A 16183-nucleotide genomic window follows, 5' to 3' on the forward strand; every position below is an offset into this window, starting at 1 on the left:
TTATAAATAAAATGGGGATAACATTCATCTTATGGTGTCATAGTAAGCATTAAATAAAGTCACATATATAACTATCTATAATAGCACTGTTCAAGAGAACCTCCTATGATGATGAAAAAGTTCTATATCTGCAATTTCCAATACGGTAGCCATTAGCCACATGTGGCTACTGAGCACTTAAAAAGTGGCTAATGTGACTGAGGAACCAAATTTTCTTTTTTGGGGGGAACCAAATTTTTTTATAGAAATAAAAGTTTACTTTTCATTCAAAGTTCCAGAGACTATCACCTAGGAACCAAATTTTAAATTCTATTTAATTTTAATAATTTAAAATTTTAATTGCCATTTATGACTAGTGGCTACCACACTGGACTGTGATGATCTAGAACAAAGCCTTGCACATAATAAATCACCAATTTTGCGTTACTTCCGTCTTCCTTATCCATATCAATACTTCTTTATATCCTCTTTACCAGCAAATAAGTTCAACTAAAATAGCACAACGAAGAATCTCCCATAAAAAACTAACTTATACCTATTAAATTGCTTCTTCAACCAAGCAGCAATGGCAGCAGAGAAGCAAGTCATTTATTAGTCATATGTGCCACACACTGTGCTAACAGCTTTGCACGATTGCTTCATTTAATTTATAATAATTTTGTAAAGTAGGTGCTATTATCTTATAAATAGAGAAATTGAGCTTAGAATCTGTCCAAAGACACACAGCCAGTAAGTCAGTGAGCAAAGATTTAAACTCAGGCAGTCTAGGGGGCACCTGGGTGGCTCAGTCAGTTAAGCATCCTACTCTTCGTTAAGCATCTGACTCTGACTCTTGACTTCAGCTCAAGTCATGATCTCCGGGTCATGAGATTGAGCCCCGCATCCACTCCGTGCTCACCACAGAATGTGCTTGTCCCTCTCCCTCCCCCTCTGCCCGTTCCCCTGCTTCTTCTCTCTCTCTCAAATAAATAAATAAATAAAATCTTTAAAAAACTAAACAAAACCTCAGGCAGTCTAATTCCAGAGACAGTGCTTAACCGCAATGCTAAATGTGCTTGCATCTTAAAGAACCAGTTTACAAAAAATTCATTATATACGCCACAATAAATAAATGTCCTCCCAACCAAATACCACCCCCAAACAAACACACACACCCCAAATTAGAAATCAGACAATTTGAGCTATAGACACAAAGTTATACATGGTAACTGGCTGACCTGAAATAAGTCTCATGTGCCAACTGGTGTAACTGTATAACTGTACCAAATCTAGTGACTTCACACTTATTAATTAGAAGACTGAAAAAATATCATCACCTTTCTCCCCAGAATAAAATGACTAAAATATAAACTCATATTTTAGAGCTAACAATCTAAGTGGATAGATGAGTGGGGGAGCAGAGGTTGGGCCCAGAACCATAGGCAGACGTAGTCAGTATTTACTAAAGCCCTATGTCACTGTCTACAAGGCATATTTATTTGTTAAAACAGCAAACATTTCTGCAAGGAGATTAACCCGAACCACTGCATTTACATGAAGCACACTGCCACGCTTATCTCAATTCTAAAAGGAGCTGAAGTCATTGAATGTCTGCTGTATTTATGACGAGGTCTTCATTGTACCCAAAGCTGGAATTCTTATTCTAGTTCGGCCTGACAAGTCGAAGGAATATTTTACACAGCAAGCCACAACATACTCTTTCCCAAATACCGCAGGAATTTCTGAGCGGCAGGAAAGGTCATATCTGACCCATTTTCCTCTCTCACAGAGCAGTGAACGAGAAAAGGCCACTGACCTTTTACCTAAATCAAAACAATGTAGGTAAATCTGTCTCCTCCTTCCCGCCAAAATATCTCTAGCTTCTCTTCAAACCTCATGATCCTTATATTGCACAAGCCCCTGGGCCAAAGGTAGCACTGAGAAAAAGAAGTTCTCTTTATTGAGACATTCTGAAGTAACTTTAAAAAAAACAACACCTGTACTTGTTTAGATTTCTGTCATAATTCAGCTTAAGCAAGTGCAGATGAAACTAAAACCATAATAAAAATATGAATAGCACTGATGTTCTAGAAACACTACCGAAAAAACAAGGAGCTGATGTAAGGCAGAACAGTCAAGTAATTATGGCACCATTACTGTCGCTTTGTCTGACCTGCTGTGTGACCTGCAGCTAGTCCCTTTGCCACTTTATGCCATTCATTCCGTATCAATGATAGAGAATTAACTACTATATATCTCAGCGGAATCGCAAGTAGATTAAATTATTAAGCAAAATGCTTTGGGCAAAAGTCATATGAATGTTAAATATTATGATTTACAAGCATTCATTTTCCTAGCACTCCTGTGGGGTTAGGAAGTTATCTCGATTTCACAGATGAGTAAACAGGCACAGGGGGTAAGGTCACATGATAAGGCTCCATTTACTTAGTCCCTGTGGGAAGGGAATAATACACACCTTTAGCAATCATATGAACTTTCTTGGCAGTACGGAAAGAAGAATAAATCTGTGTGCTTTGGCAAGAAAAGTCATAGAAAGACACATAATCTTAAGATGAAATGTGCAGGCACCTGGGTGGCTCAGTCAGTTAAGCATCTGCCTTTGGCTCAGGTCATGATCCCAGGGTCATGGGATCAAGTCCTGCATCAGGCTCCCTGCTCAGCGAGGAGTCGGCTTCTCCCTCTACCCACCTGCTTGTGATCTCTCTCTCACTCTCTCTCTCTCAAAAAAATAAATAAAATCTTAAAAAAAAAAAAGATGAAATTTGCATTGTTATTTTCAAAGTTTCTCCTCCACTACCATGTAAGAACCTTCAGCCACAGGAATTAAGGAACATGGTTTCCTATGAAAACAGTTCGAAAACACATTTTTAAAGGCTTTCACAGGCCTTCATATTGGTGTGCCCCATCCAAATTCTCTGGGAGTGTATATTTGCATTTCAGGCTCTAATTAGCAACTATGCAAAAAAAGAAAACAAGTCCAAAGAGACTGAAGAACGAACAAGTACCAAGGAGAAGGGCTTAGGAAGTCCAAAAAAGGGCAAAAATGCTACACACGTATAATATAATGTATAATAAGAATATAGAATAAGCACAGATTTTTCTGCTCTCATGTAAGGCTGCTTGCTCTATTGCTTACCTGACTCCGAAGACAATCAGCCAGGTTTCGTCGTGTGAAATTAGCTGCTGCTGTGGGAGACAATTCATAACCTGGTACAAGAGATAAACAGTCATACTTAAAGTGAAGCAGAAGGAATAACAGCACCCCAAATCATTCTACTACTCCTGTTTTTACATTCTTCCACTCTCTGTACGCCCAGAGTACATAAAGTACACAGAAAGAGGAGTACAATCCTCCTTGTCCCTTTCCTCATGCAACGGTGGTGAAATAGCTCGTCAGCACTGACAGTAATTCCTGGCCGCAACACAGAACCAAGCCTTGCGTAAGCTGTCATTCATCAACAGACTGTGGTTTCCTCTATAGAAGGAAGGGGGTACAAATACATAGGTATTGGGGAAAAAAGAAAGAGGTCTCGAGGTGCTGATTTTTAAAGTTTATTTAAAAAGAATATTGGGAAAAGAGAGGCTAGAAGTTAGGATGGCCTCAGGGTCATACTTTAAAGGTTTTCTTTTAAAAAATAAATAACTTTATTAAATATGATTTTCAAAAGTACAAGCAACAGAAAAAAAATGTTTCCATCACTATCTACAACATTTTAAAAAATAGAGTATCTCGAGCATAAAACCTCTCAAAAAAAGTTATAATGACAACAACACTACAGCCCAGAGGAATGCCATCATATGTGCATTTAATAATGCACTCCCTCTGGAACTTAACCCCCTCCAGTAAAATGGGATCTAGAGTCAAAAGCCACAAACGACCCACAACTGAGCAGACCCATGCAGAAAATGCAACTTTGGAAAGACAGCACATGGTTAAGTTATTATCAAACACCAGTGTTACAGCAGGTAAGATTTAGATTAAAATTCTAACAAATATTTACTGAACAGCAGCTATGTTTCAGGGTCTGTGCCAGGTGCTTTCACAGTTTATTGAACTTCATCCTCACAACCAGTCTATTACTGCATATGAAATTATAATGCAAACAACTGTGAACAAGCAGGAATATTTTTCAATTCTTCACCTAATCCCCTAAACACCACTAAGGATTTGACAGTTATTGTAAAGGCAGAAAGGTCTGATACCTATTTACATACAGATTTTTCCTCCTTTCCCTTATTTTACCTCCGTTCTTGACCTTTAATATGCATAAGAATTACTGTGCAGGGTTACATACACAAAACTACACTTGACAGGTAATTTAAAAGATTTTAAAGGCCATTTTAATCATTCACGGTTTTTGTTTTGTGCACTGACTTTAAACCCTAACACCCATGCAACAAGCAACCCTCTCAACTCTTGTTAACTCTCCCTCCCTCTCCCAGGACAGGGCAGTGAAATATTGCTGTAGCTACCGTAATTGAGAAACATTACTGGCATCCCTCGCCTGCCATGTAGAAATGAAGTGGAGAACCACTAAAAAATAATCCTTGAAATATTCTCAACTTGCTTAAACCTGAGTGCCACGTGCTTTAGGTTCTTTTTTCATCTTTGAATTCTCTGTAGTACTAGCCAGAGTGCTTAAGATAGAGGAGGCCCACAAAAGTATTCATGGAACTGAATGCATGATGCTCAATTTGCTGCCTAACATCTATATAAATGGGTCATATCTAGCCATTTTATATCATTATATTCAAATTAAGTTCTTTCACAGTTTCACATTGTATCAGTGCTGTGTATAAGTGTACTAAACTGGGGCGCCTGGGTGGCGCAGTCGTTAAGTGTCTGCCTTCGGCTGAGGGCGTGATATCGGGGTCCTGGGATCAAGCCCCACATCGGGCTTCTCCACTAGGAGCCTGCTTCTTCCTCTCCCACTCCCCTTGCTTGTGTTCCCTCTATCGCTGGCTGTCTCTCTCTGTCAAATAAATAAAATCTTTAAAAAAAAATTATAAGTGTACTAAACTATGAAGTAAGTAACTGAAGTAAGGTCCTTTCTGCTAGGGTGTCACTATAAACTTTCCTGGGTCATAAAGCTAGTGGCTAGTATTATCTGATAGTGAGGCTTTCTCTAATGAGGAAATCCTAGTGAGGAATCCTCTAATGAGGATTAGAGCTCATTAGCCCCCAAGGGAACTCACAAAAATCCTAATTATCTTCCTAAACAAGAATCTACCAGAAAGGCAAGGCAGAACTCTTCTATGACAGTAAATCTCCCAAAATTACACAGAGCATTAAGTTTATAAACATTTTACATATTATTCATTAATATTATTATTATCCCATTTTAGATGTGAGGAAAATAAAGACCCAAAGAGGCTAAGTGACTTGTCACATTAAAAAAAAAAATAGTAAAACCAAGTTTATCTGAGGTCTTTTAGCTCTGAGGTTCAGATATACTTTAGCTCAAATAACATCCTCTGAAATACCTAACACTTAAAAAGTCTGATACTGCCATGTTCATCTCCAAGGTGGCCCTCAAGTATCAGTGTTATAATGGTTCTCTTTTTGGCTCTGGGATTTTTGCAGAAAATCTTTAGGATCAGGAGGGTCTAAAAGTTTTAAAAGTAGGAAGATTCAAAAAAAAATATGACCACACTGGTCTGCTCATGTGTAGAATTGCCAGTAGAGAGTATTTAAAGACAAATCAATGACAGTTACATTCCAAGTATTACCCACCATTTCGCATCTTATAAAGTTGCACATTTTTCTGAATATATTCTGCAAACTGTACAGTGTCTCCAGCCTCTCCAACACATAGGAGCAAGATTTTTTCACTCATCTTAAACATCTTGTCATGATCTGCTCAAAGAAAAAAACAGTGTTAAAAATTACCTCATCAGAAATTTACTGCTATTGTACAGGCAGCCACAAACAGGTTTATCAATCACTATATTGAATAATTTTACTAATCACTGTTTTTAGAAGACTTCAATGGGCAACTGTATTAATTATTCTCTTTCACTCTCCATGCTAAACCCATTGGCGTATTTTATTAAGGTCAACCTCAGTTGGAGAATATATTTGAGCACTGACAATTGAAAACAGTTAAATACATCTGAAGGCACTAGAAATGCAAAAACCAAACCTTCAAAGAAACTGAAGGAATCAAGCCAATGGCCATTGTCTTTAGGTACATGATTTCAAAGCCCTGAAATGTCTCTAAAATACAAATGTTATTTTACTTATACACACACAAAAGCATATATGAAGGACCAGTGCTACAATAAAAATTAAGGAGTCATCTCGAGAAAGAACAAAAAAATCAACTGAGAATATACATCACCTTAAAAAGTAAATCAACACCATTTCCAAAGCAAAGAGAAAATTAAAATGACTGCCAGAGCAAAAATTCTAACAAATATCTTAACACTATTTAAAAATACCTCAAAAATCCCAATAGTCTAATCTTATCTAGTTAAACCAGACTCATTCAGATTACATAGATAAACAAATATCGAGATAGCAATTAATGCCTAAGGAAGAAAACTCCATATTCAGTCTGTAGCTTCGGAAAAAGCCTAAATCTCCCTATCTCACTCTCACTTTCACTTTTCATTTTCAAATAGTGCTGAATAATCTTCCCTGGGAGACATGTTTCCTGTCTGAAAGCTTCTGAAATGTCAAAATCCCTTAATAGGATTTAAAGAACAAAATGCTACAGTCAAATATTCTACAAATGTTTGAGAGTTGTAGAACCAAAATATGGCTTCTTAGACTTGGGGAAAAAACACACCAATTATACCTGTAGATATTATCAAACTGCCTTGAAACTCCTGAACAAACACACTTTTGTTTGTTACAGGCTACAGACTTAAAGACTGTTAGTTTGCAAACTTGGTCATAAAAGAAAAAAATTCAGGGCACCCGTGTGGCTCAGTGGATTAAGAGGCTGCCTTCGGTTCAAGTCATGATCCCAGGGTCCTGGGACTGAGTCCTGCCTGCATTGGGCTCCCTGCTCAGCAGGGAGTCTGCTTCTCCCTCTCCTTCCCCCCCACGCGCTCCTGCGCGTGCTCGCTCTCTGTCGCAAAAAATAAATAAAGTGTTAAAAAAAATTCACTTATGGATATATTACTATCTATGCAAAGAAAAAGGACTAGAAGAGTATTAGATGCCACTGGGCAATTTTTATTTCTTTCTTTTTGCTTATTAGCATTTCCTAAAATGCCTATACTAAACCTGTACCATTTTTATAAGAACACGTTACTTAGTAAGTTTGCATTATTTTCATAATGAGAAAAAAAGCTGGGGTTTTTTTTGTTTTTAAAAAGATTTTATTTATTTATTTATTTGAGAGAGAGAGAAACCACAGAGGGAGAGTAAGAGAAGCAGATTCCCTGCTGAGCAGAGGGCCCAACTCAGGGCTTGATTCCAGGACTCTGAGATCACAACCTGAGCCAAAGGCAGAGGCTTAACCAACTGAGCCACCCAGGTGCCCCCCAAAAAGTGTTTTTATTTTGGAAAGAAAAAAGCTTGTTTACAAAGAATTACTGTCACATTTAAAAGAAATGCTAAAATTCTAGGCAGTAAATTGGTCAATTTTGAAATGAATTTAATACAAGGCCAAAAGTGTTTTTTAAACATTTATTGTGCGTCCAATGAGTAGTAAGGGGAGATGGTATAGATTCCCATGGCCCTCTGAGGAAACAGCCCGCATAGCACTAGGGAATTTCTGAACCTTGACAAAGAACTTACAAGATCCACATAGATGAAACAAATGGGCAACAAAACGAACATCAGTATACAATAGTGTGAAAGACCAATTGTACTAGAACCCAACAGACCTTGGTTATTTTTATTTTTTTTAAGTAGGCTCTGCAACCAAGGTGAGGCTTGAACTCACAACACGGACATCAAGAGTTGCATGCTCCACTGCCAGCCAAGTGCCCCAGTAGACCTTCCTTATAATCTGGGCTCAGCACTCTGAACTTGGGCCCTAGTTTCCAAGTCTATAAAATGGTTATACTATCACTTACCCCTACCTAACTCATAGGTAGAGAAAACTATACATGTACAATATCATCATACTCAGTATTACTCAATGTAGCTCAGATTACACACACTATATGAATTCAGAAAAAAAAAGCATTCTGTGTGGGTTTAAGGGCTCTGAGTAATTTTTTTTTAAAGACTTCATTTTCATTTAGTTGAGAGAGAACAAGAGAGAAAGAGCACAAGCAAGGGGTAGGGGCAGAGAGAGGAAGAAGCAGACTCCCTACTGTGCAGGGAGCCTGACATGGGACTCGATCCCAGGACCCTAGGATCATGACCTGAGCTGAAGGCTGATGCTTAACTGACTGAACCACCCAGGTGCCTTATTCTGAGTAATTTAAAAGCACTTCTATGCAGACCAGGAGACAAGAGACATAAAACGTAGCATACAACCAAACTCAAGACTTGCGGCACTTTCATAAGCAAGCAAACTCTGGGAAATATCTTCTCTGTATCAAAATATCTTACAAAGTGACGAACCAAAAAAACTGACTGCAATTATCATTCTTACTTTATACCTGGAGAAAAGAAATCCCAAAAGGTTACTCATTTTCAGCATTCTTGCTTACCCTACATAAGTTCCTTCATGACATGAAAGGTAGGAAAAAGTCCTCGTAGAATTTTAAAGCTCCTATCATAAAACACTTTATACCAGAAAAGACTATAGGGAAAATTAAAGTTGAGTGTAATTATTTCCAACCATTTTTCAAGAACTAACTCAAATTCATCTTTCTTCCATACCACAGTGATCTTTCTTTTTTCTGAATATCCTTAGGCTTTACTCCTGAAATCATTAATTTAAAAACTAATACTGACTAGTGATACTTCTTTTTATCACACAAAATCGTCTTGTAGTACTTATTTCCTTGTTTTCTTAATGTCTTACACCCCTATGTGGATTATATAGAGTACTTGTAAAGGTACTGACTTGGTTATTGTTCTACCCAGACACTACTTCATGCTAAAATCACCAGTATATCAAAGGTCTTAGTATTCAAAATAATGGACAGATTTACCCTCAAAACAAACTGACTCCTTTGGAAAGTATGATTTGCAAATAAAACTTCTAGGGGCACCTGGGTGGCTCAGCCGGTTAAGTGGCTGCCTTTGGCTCAGGTCATGATCCCAGGGTCCCGGGATCAAGCCCCACATCGGGCTCCCTGCTCAGCAGAGAGCCTGCTTCTCCCTCTCCCTCTGCTCCCCTGCTCCTGCTCTCTCACTCTATCTCAAATAAAGAAATAAAATCCTTAAAAAAAAAAAAAAAGAACGAACTAACGAACAAACTCAAGCAAAGTCCCTCGGAGTTCTTTCCATCTCCCCAAGTGATGAGAGCCTGACAATCAGATGCCCGTCCCTTATAAAAACAGTGATGGACACATACCTCAGAAAATCCCAGATTTAATAATTTCCTTTCCTTAAACTAAAGATGAACTATAACCTGCCTTCAAAGCTTTCCCTAATCTCTACAACCAGAAAGAATCTTTTCTTCCTCTGAATTACCTAAAAATAATCTCTTCTTTCTTTGCATTACCTGAGAAGTTTGGGTTTTTTTCATATGTAGCATAATTTTCTAGCTTGTACTATAATTATTCGTACACACATCTGAGTCCCTTATTAAACTGTAATTTCTTTTAAGATACAGGCCACATCTTATTCTTCTTGCATCCCTTCAGAACCTAGCACAGTAATGGCAACACAGGTGCTTAAAACCTATTTGTCAAATAAACATGAAGCCATCTGAGCCAAAGCATAATACTTTTTCAACAATAGCACGTCTATGGTCAATCATGAAAACACACTCTTAGATTCCATGATCAAAAAGCAAAAATTTAAAAAATTATTAAGTACTATCTACAGGGAGACAGCACAGTATAACAGTTATGGGAAAAGATCAGAGTCAAACTGCATAGATTTACACCTGGGTTCTGTCTCTTGTGGTTTTAGGCAAGTTTCTAAATCCTAGGCCCCAGAACTAACATCTGTAAAATGGCAATATGATAGTGCCTGTCTTAAAAGGTTAAATGAAATAATGAAAATCACTTAAAACAGCCCCTGTTACATAAGTCCTTAGTATTATTTCTACTGCCTATTTGTCACTGCACTAAGCATTTGCACCAAACTTTTTCACTCCATCCTCCCAACAAGCTGGTGAGGTTGGTATTATTAACCTGATTTAACAGATGAGCAAATCTGGCCACTGTGAAATAACTTGTACAAAGTCACAAAGCAAATAAGTCAAAAGGCTCCAATTTGCGAGCTCCACTAAGTACTTAAATACAAGGAAAACTTGGCAGCCAGTGTCCCGGAAAACTGGAAAAGGGGGATCAGAGCTGAGAAAGGGAAAGGTACAGGCAGCGGAAGAGAAATGCCAAGTTTCTAGTCCCACAGTCTCAGTCTCCCGAGGATCCCATCTTACACCGCTAGCAAACTTACCTCATTAGTAGCGACAACAGCAGGAAAACTTATTCAAAGATTCGGGAATCTAGGGAGGTTGGTGCCCAGCAGGCGCTTAAACACTTAAAAACTGAATTCTCACAGGCAACTCGCCGCCTAGGAAGCATTTAGCGAAGGCCAGAGCAGAGCACTGACCTCGGAGCCCTGGGAGGAGCGAATGCCAAGGCCCTAAGCTAGTCTGTCCGTCTCCTCGTTCCGAAAAATAAGCAAGTGCAGAGTAGGACACGCGGGGTTCCACCTCCCAGACCTCCCCGGTGCTCACCCAACACCCCCGCCATCCCGAACTCCCTCCGACTGCCCTTACACCCAGGCCCGGCCGGGCCTCCCCTGCTTCCTCTCACCGTCCTTCATCTGGACAATACTGCTAGCGGCCACCTGGTCGGAGGCGACAAGGACATAATCGGGGCCCTGGATGCCGATGAGGTACTCCATAGTGGCGGGAGGCCGAGAGGACAGAGTGTGGGACTCGCCGGCTTCTCGGCCTCACCGGTGAGACAGCACCGCCGAGCGAAGATTTCGCGCGACACAGGCCGCGCGACTGCCCGGGCCATCGGCGCTTTCGGATGACGCACATTTGTCGCGAGAGGTTGGAAAGTGGGCGAGGCTTCGGGCGTCTTGAGGCGCACGCTCGCCTTCTGGCCTGTCGGTTCTCTGGCGAGTCTGGTCTACGGGCTACTTTCCTTAGGTAACGCCCCGTTTCTTTACTTATAAATTGAATTTAAAACTCGCGTGGGGATAAAACCACACACTACATATCAGATGCCGAGCGCGTGTGGGTGCCAAAAAGACGGGCGAACGTTCCTAAATGGCTGTTTGCCTTCGCTCGGTAAAATATCTCCAGAAACTCCCTTGAAAGCCAGATTACAGAAAAATAAACTTGACGGGAGCCCTATTTACATGTTTCACAAAAATAAAATACGGTTGAATTAAAGATCTAAGCATGAAGACTAATTATAAAAGATCTTTACAGATGTCCCCATTTCAAAGTATATGCAATTGTTACTTCTGGTAAGAGACTTGAAGGGAGGACTCTCACACTTTATTTTATACACCTCTGTATTGTTTGAATGTTTTGCAATGCTCATGGATTTCTCATTTCTTTTAAATAGGAACAAGCTTGGCCATCTCTTTATATCTTGCAGCCATTCTGGGAAAATCCGAAATATTCCATGATTAGTTTCTAACATTCACAATTTGGTCTTCGTGCCAGCCTTACTAGCTTCCTGAGAAATGGCAAAACAGTTGCAATTCTATTTCCAACACAACTGTGCAATTCATTTGCTTTTGCAGAAATCTGTAGTCCTCACTCCCTTCAGAATGTTTCTAACAGCTCTCTGCCTGTGAAGGAATATGGAGCCTGAGGGGTGAGGGGCAGCCCATCTATCATGGGATGGATGCCAGGGGCAAGTAAGGTCATTAAGTCAACCATAGCACTAAGAACATAGATGCATCCATCATCCTAGAAAGATTCTTTTCTTAAACTCCACTGTGGAAGAAGTCTCTTGAGTCTCTCTCCCACCTCCCTTTCTCTTTGTGTGTCTTTGTATATTTTTTAATTGCAAGAAGTACACAGTTGTATCATGTACATAAATCATGCAGAAGAAATATACGTATCTCTCCTCCTCCCACCAGAGGTAACTACCCACCAGATATCTGTATCCTTCCAGACCTTTTTTTCCCTTTGTACATACCAATATTCACTCATTCATTCATTCATTCATTCACAAAAGCTGCAGCATTCTGAATTGGAAAATGGACCCTCTTCTCCCAAAAAAGACCCAAGGGTCCTTTAAGATGTATTTTCCCTCTTCCTCGCAGGAAATCCCCTCTAGTTAAGTCACACTAGAGATTCTCTGTTAGTATAAAAGAAAGTAGATTTTCAAGACCTAACGTGTACTATCTCACCAAGAATCAGGGAGAATCCGTTCTCCATTTAAAGTCTTAGAACAGGGGCACCTGGGTGGCTCAGTCAGTTAAGCGTCTGCCTTAGACTTAGGTCCTGATCCCAGGGTCCTGGGATGGAGCCCCAAGTCAGGCTCCCTGCTCAGTGGGGAGCCCTGCTTAGTGAGGAGCCTGCTTCTCCCTCTCCCTCTGCAGCTCCCCTGCTTGTACTCTCTCTTGCTCACTCGCTCTCTCTCAAATAATAATAAAAATCTTAAAAAAAAGTAAAGTGTTAGAATAACTAAGTCTTAGAATTAGAAAAAGCGTCTGTGGAGGTTCCAGAAAAAGCGTGATGTGGCCAACTCTTTCTGTAAAGGGCCAGACAGTAAACATTTTTGAATTTGTAAGTGTATCTGTCACAACTACTTACCGATGCCATTGTAGTGCAAAAGCAGCCATAGCCAATACCTAAATGAGTAAACAGGGCTATAATCCAATAAAACCTTATTTACAACAACAACAACAACAACAACAACAAAATGAGGGGGAGAGGTGGTCTTAAATGCATCCACACAGCCACTGCCCTGATTCAATATATTCAGTATACGACTCAAAGACAAAACAGAATAAAATCGTGCTGATTAACACTTAAACTAAAAATTGGCACCTCCCAAATGAAGCTTCATCTTCACGGAAAATCAACCATCATGGTAAATAGCTAGATAAATCTCGTTGGCCTCTCCTATAGTTTTGACTGACTGAAGACTAAAAGGAAAAACAGAATTTTAAAGTTCTCGTATTCTTATGAAAAGATTGACTGTTTTCTGCAGCCATTGTATTAAGCAAGAACATGTTTTAAACCTTGTCTAACCAATAATTAAGAGTTCTATACCCTTGGTAACAATCATCAGAATGGGTTTTAAACCCCTTTTTTAAAAAGCAGTCTCCACACCCAGCATGGAGCCCAACATGGGGTTTGAACTCACGACCCTGAGATGAAGACCTGAGCTGAGATCAAGAGTTGACACTTAACCAACTGAGCCCCCAGGTGCCCCTCTAAACCCTTTTAATCAATCAACATTGAATGTTATAATCAGTCAATTACATCAGTGAACATGCTTTTGCAGTCCAACAACTCAGTGACGACTCCTTGTTTCTAATAATCAGCCAAGGTTGGATTCACTCTAATAAACATACTCCTGAATGCCAACCAATGAACAGTCCACCCAAATAACCACACTTCTGAAGATAATTCAACCCGTTCATACTTCTGAAAATCTACCAATCTCTGAATTCTGTGCTTTCCCAAAACTCTAAGATCAGCAGTCTGCTCCTCTTGGAGAAACTGTGCCTGGTCAGCCTATACTTAAGTAAGCAATAAGTAAGCTTTGTATTTTTTGTTTTAGGTATCAAATGGTGGTCTCATCTGTTGACATATGGAAGCATTGAGTGGGCCAAGAACAAGAATGGACCCTGGAACAGCATCAGGCTACAATATATGCCTCCCTTCCACTTGGGCCATTTGACCCAGCTGATTGCATGTTACTGAGGTGTGTTTGGTTAAGGAATATGCCATATGGATCTTCTGGTAATCCACAATGGAAGAGTTGTAACACAGACCTCTAGAAATCTAGAACAGGGGCATACCATCTTGGTAGAAACTGAGTGTCTGACCATAGGATATCAAATGACCATGTAGCTTGAACTTCCCATTATGAGCTGAGTTCTGTCAAACCCACCAGGTTATAAGGCCATGTGGGCTCAGCAGTAATATATCATAAAATAGAAGTGGTACAAAATAGGGGTGCCTTCGGCTCAGGTCATGATCCTGAAATCCCAGGATCGAGGTACGTGTGGGGCTCCCTGCTCAGCAGGGGAGTCTGCTTCTCCCTCCCCTTCTCCTTCTGCTCCTCCCCCCACCCCTGCCCACTCATGCTCACTCTCTCTCTCTCTTTCTCTCAAATAAATAAAATAGAAGTGGTACATTTAGGATCAAGTCTGAGCAAGTCCAGAGAGTACTAGTAAACTGCACAATCTGTCAGAGGTAATTAATCCTAATCACCATGAGGAGCTAGGACTGCTGCTACATAACCAAGGCATAGAGGAATGTTTTTGGCACTCAGGTGATCCACTGGGGCATCTTTTGATACACTTATGCTTCCTTGGATTGTATATGTGCAATTATAGCCACCATAGCCTAAAAAGTGTCTGGTGACTAGGAGGCCTTACTCCTTAGAAATAAGAGGGGGGCACCTCGGTGGCTCCATTGGTTAAGCGGCTGTTGATTTCAGCTCAGGTTGTGATCTCAGGGTCCTGAGATTGAGCTCCATCTCGGGTTCTGTGTTGGGTGTGGAGTCTGCTCTAGAGTCTCTTTCCCTCTCTGTCCCTCCCCCACCCACTAGTGTACATAGGCACACGCATTCTCTCTCTCTCTCTAAAAAAATCATAAAATATGTTAAAAAAGAAATAAGAGTATAGACATATATCAGATTGTCACACTGTACACCTTAAACTTACACCATGTTATATGTCAATTATATCTCAATAAAGCTGGGGAGAAAAGAAATCACAGTATGGATCAACTCACGAGGCAAGCCAAAGGGGAAGGAGATCTAAAATGGGTAGTAGCAGAAGGAGACGAGGAACATCAGTTACAGCTCCTGAACCAAATGCAACAACAGAGGCCAAAGTTCATTCCACTAACCCTTCTCTTGCAAGTTTTCTCAAACATTGTGGCCAGTCGGGATCTTGGAGCAGCCATGCCTAGACGGAGTGAATTTAATGTGAGAAGCAATTGGAGATGACTGGTACAAGGGGTGGACAGCAGAGGCTTTATTGGTGTGTACACACCCCAGCTACCTTGATTGATGACAGCTCACACCTGCTGTATTAGTCATCTTGGGCTACCCCAGCAAAATAGCACAGACTGGGTGGCTTAAACAACAGAAATTTATTTTTCTCACAGTTCTGGGGGCTAGAAAGTCCGAGATCAAGAAACCAGAAAGATCCAGTTCCTGGTAAAAGCTTTCTTCCACGCTTCCAGATGGCTGACTTTTCACTATGTCCTCACATGGCCTTTCTTCAGTGCATGCACGCTGAGAGAGAGACAGAAGAGAGAGAGCTTTTCCTTTCTTCCTTTTTTATTTTTTTTTAAGATTTTATTTATTTATTTATTTGACAGAGATAGAGACAGCCAGCGAGAGAGGGAACACAAGCAGGGGGAGTGGGAGAGGAAGAAGCAGGCTCATAGCGGAGGAGCCTGATGTGGGGCTCGATCCCATAACACCGGGATCACGCCCTGAGCCGAAGGCAGACGCTTAACCGCTGTGCCACGCAGGCGCCCCTCCTTTCTTCCTTTTTTAAAACTGAGATATAACTAACATACAGCATTGCATAGTTTTAGGTGTACAACACGATGGTTTGATGTATGTATATACTGTGAAATTATTGCCATGATAAGTTTATTTAACACCCATCACCACATAGAAGTCACAAATTTTTTTCTTGTAATGAGAACTTTTAAGATCTACTCTCTTAGCAACTTTCAAATATACAATATGGCGGTATTTACCATAGCTGCCATGCTGTATATTACATTCCCCAGGACTGTATCTTGTATCTCTTCTTATTCATATAAGCCACTCATCATCATGAGGTCCAAACCCTCATGACCTAATCCAACCCTGATTACCTTTCCAATGACCCATCTCATATTTGGGGGGTTAGGTCTTCAATGTATGAATTTGGGGGGACATAAATATTCAGCCCATAAAAGCTACCCTCTGTTAGGGAGAACTGTCA

At 40.3% G+C, this 16183-nt stretch overlaps 1 protein-coding gene and 1 long non-coding RNA gene across 3 annotated transcripts in view; one reads left to right on the plus strand and one right to left on the minus strand.

The window, feature by feature from the left end:
• The window catches only part of PSMB2 (proteasome 20S subunit beta 2), a 31923-nt gene extending 20866 nt beyond the window's left edge, over positions 1-11057 (minus strand). The window contains exons 1-3 of one of the 2 annotated variants that reach the window (XM_008694407.2): positions 10843-11057; positions 5735-5857; positions 3137-3207 (exon numbers count right to left, since the gene is read on the minus strand). In XM_008694407.2, the coding sequence (XP_008692629.2) occupies positions 3137-3207; positions 5735-5857; positions 10843-10933 (285 nt within the window). In that variant the 5' untranslated portion in view covers positions 10934-11057. The remainder of the gene's footprint in view (positions 1-3136; positions 3208-5734; positions 5858-10842) is intronic. The other variant, XM_008694408.2, reaches the window with a different exon arrangement.
• A 65-nt stretch (positions 11058-11122) lies between these two features.
• LOC103666396 overlaps positions 11123-16183 on the plus strand; it is a 58348-nt gene continuing 53287 nt past the window's right edge. The window contains exons 1-2 of the long non-coding RNA XR_569487.2: positions 11123-11186; positions 13789-13932. This is a non-coding gene — a long non-coding RNA (uncharacterized LOC103666396). The remainder of the gene's footprint in view (positions 11187-13788; positions 13933-16183) is intronic.

This window comes from Ursus maritimus, unplaced genomic scaffold (assembly GCF_017311325.1).
Source record: "Ursus maritimus isolate PB19 unplaced genomic scaffold, ASM1731132v1 scaffold_32, whole genome shotgun sequence".
NCBI classification, from domain to species: Eukaryota; Metazoa; Chordata; class Mammalia; order Carnivora; family Ursidae; genus Ursus; species Ursus maritimus.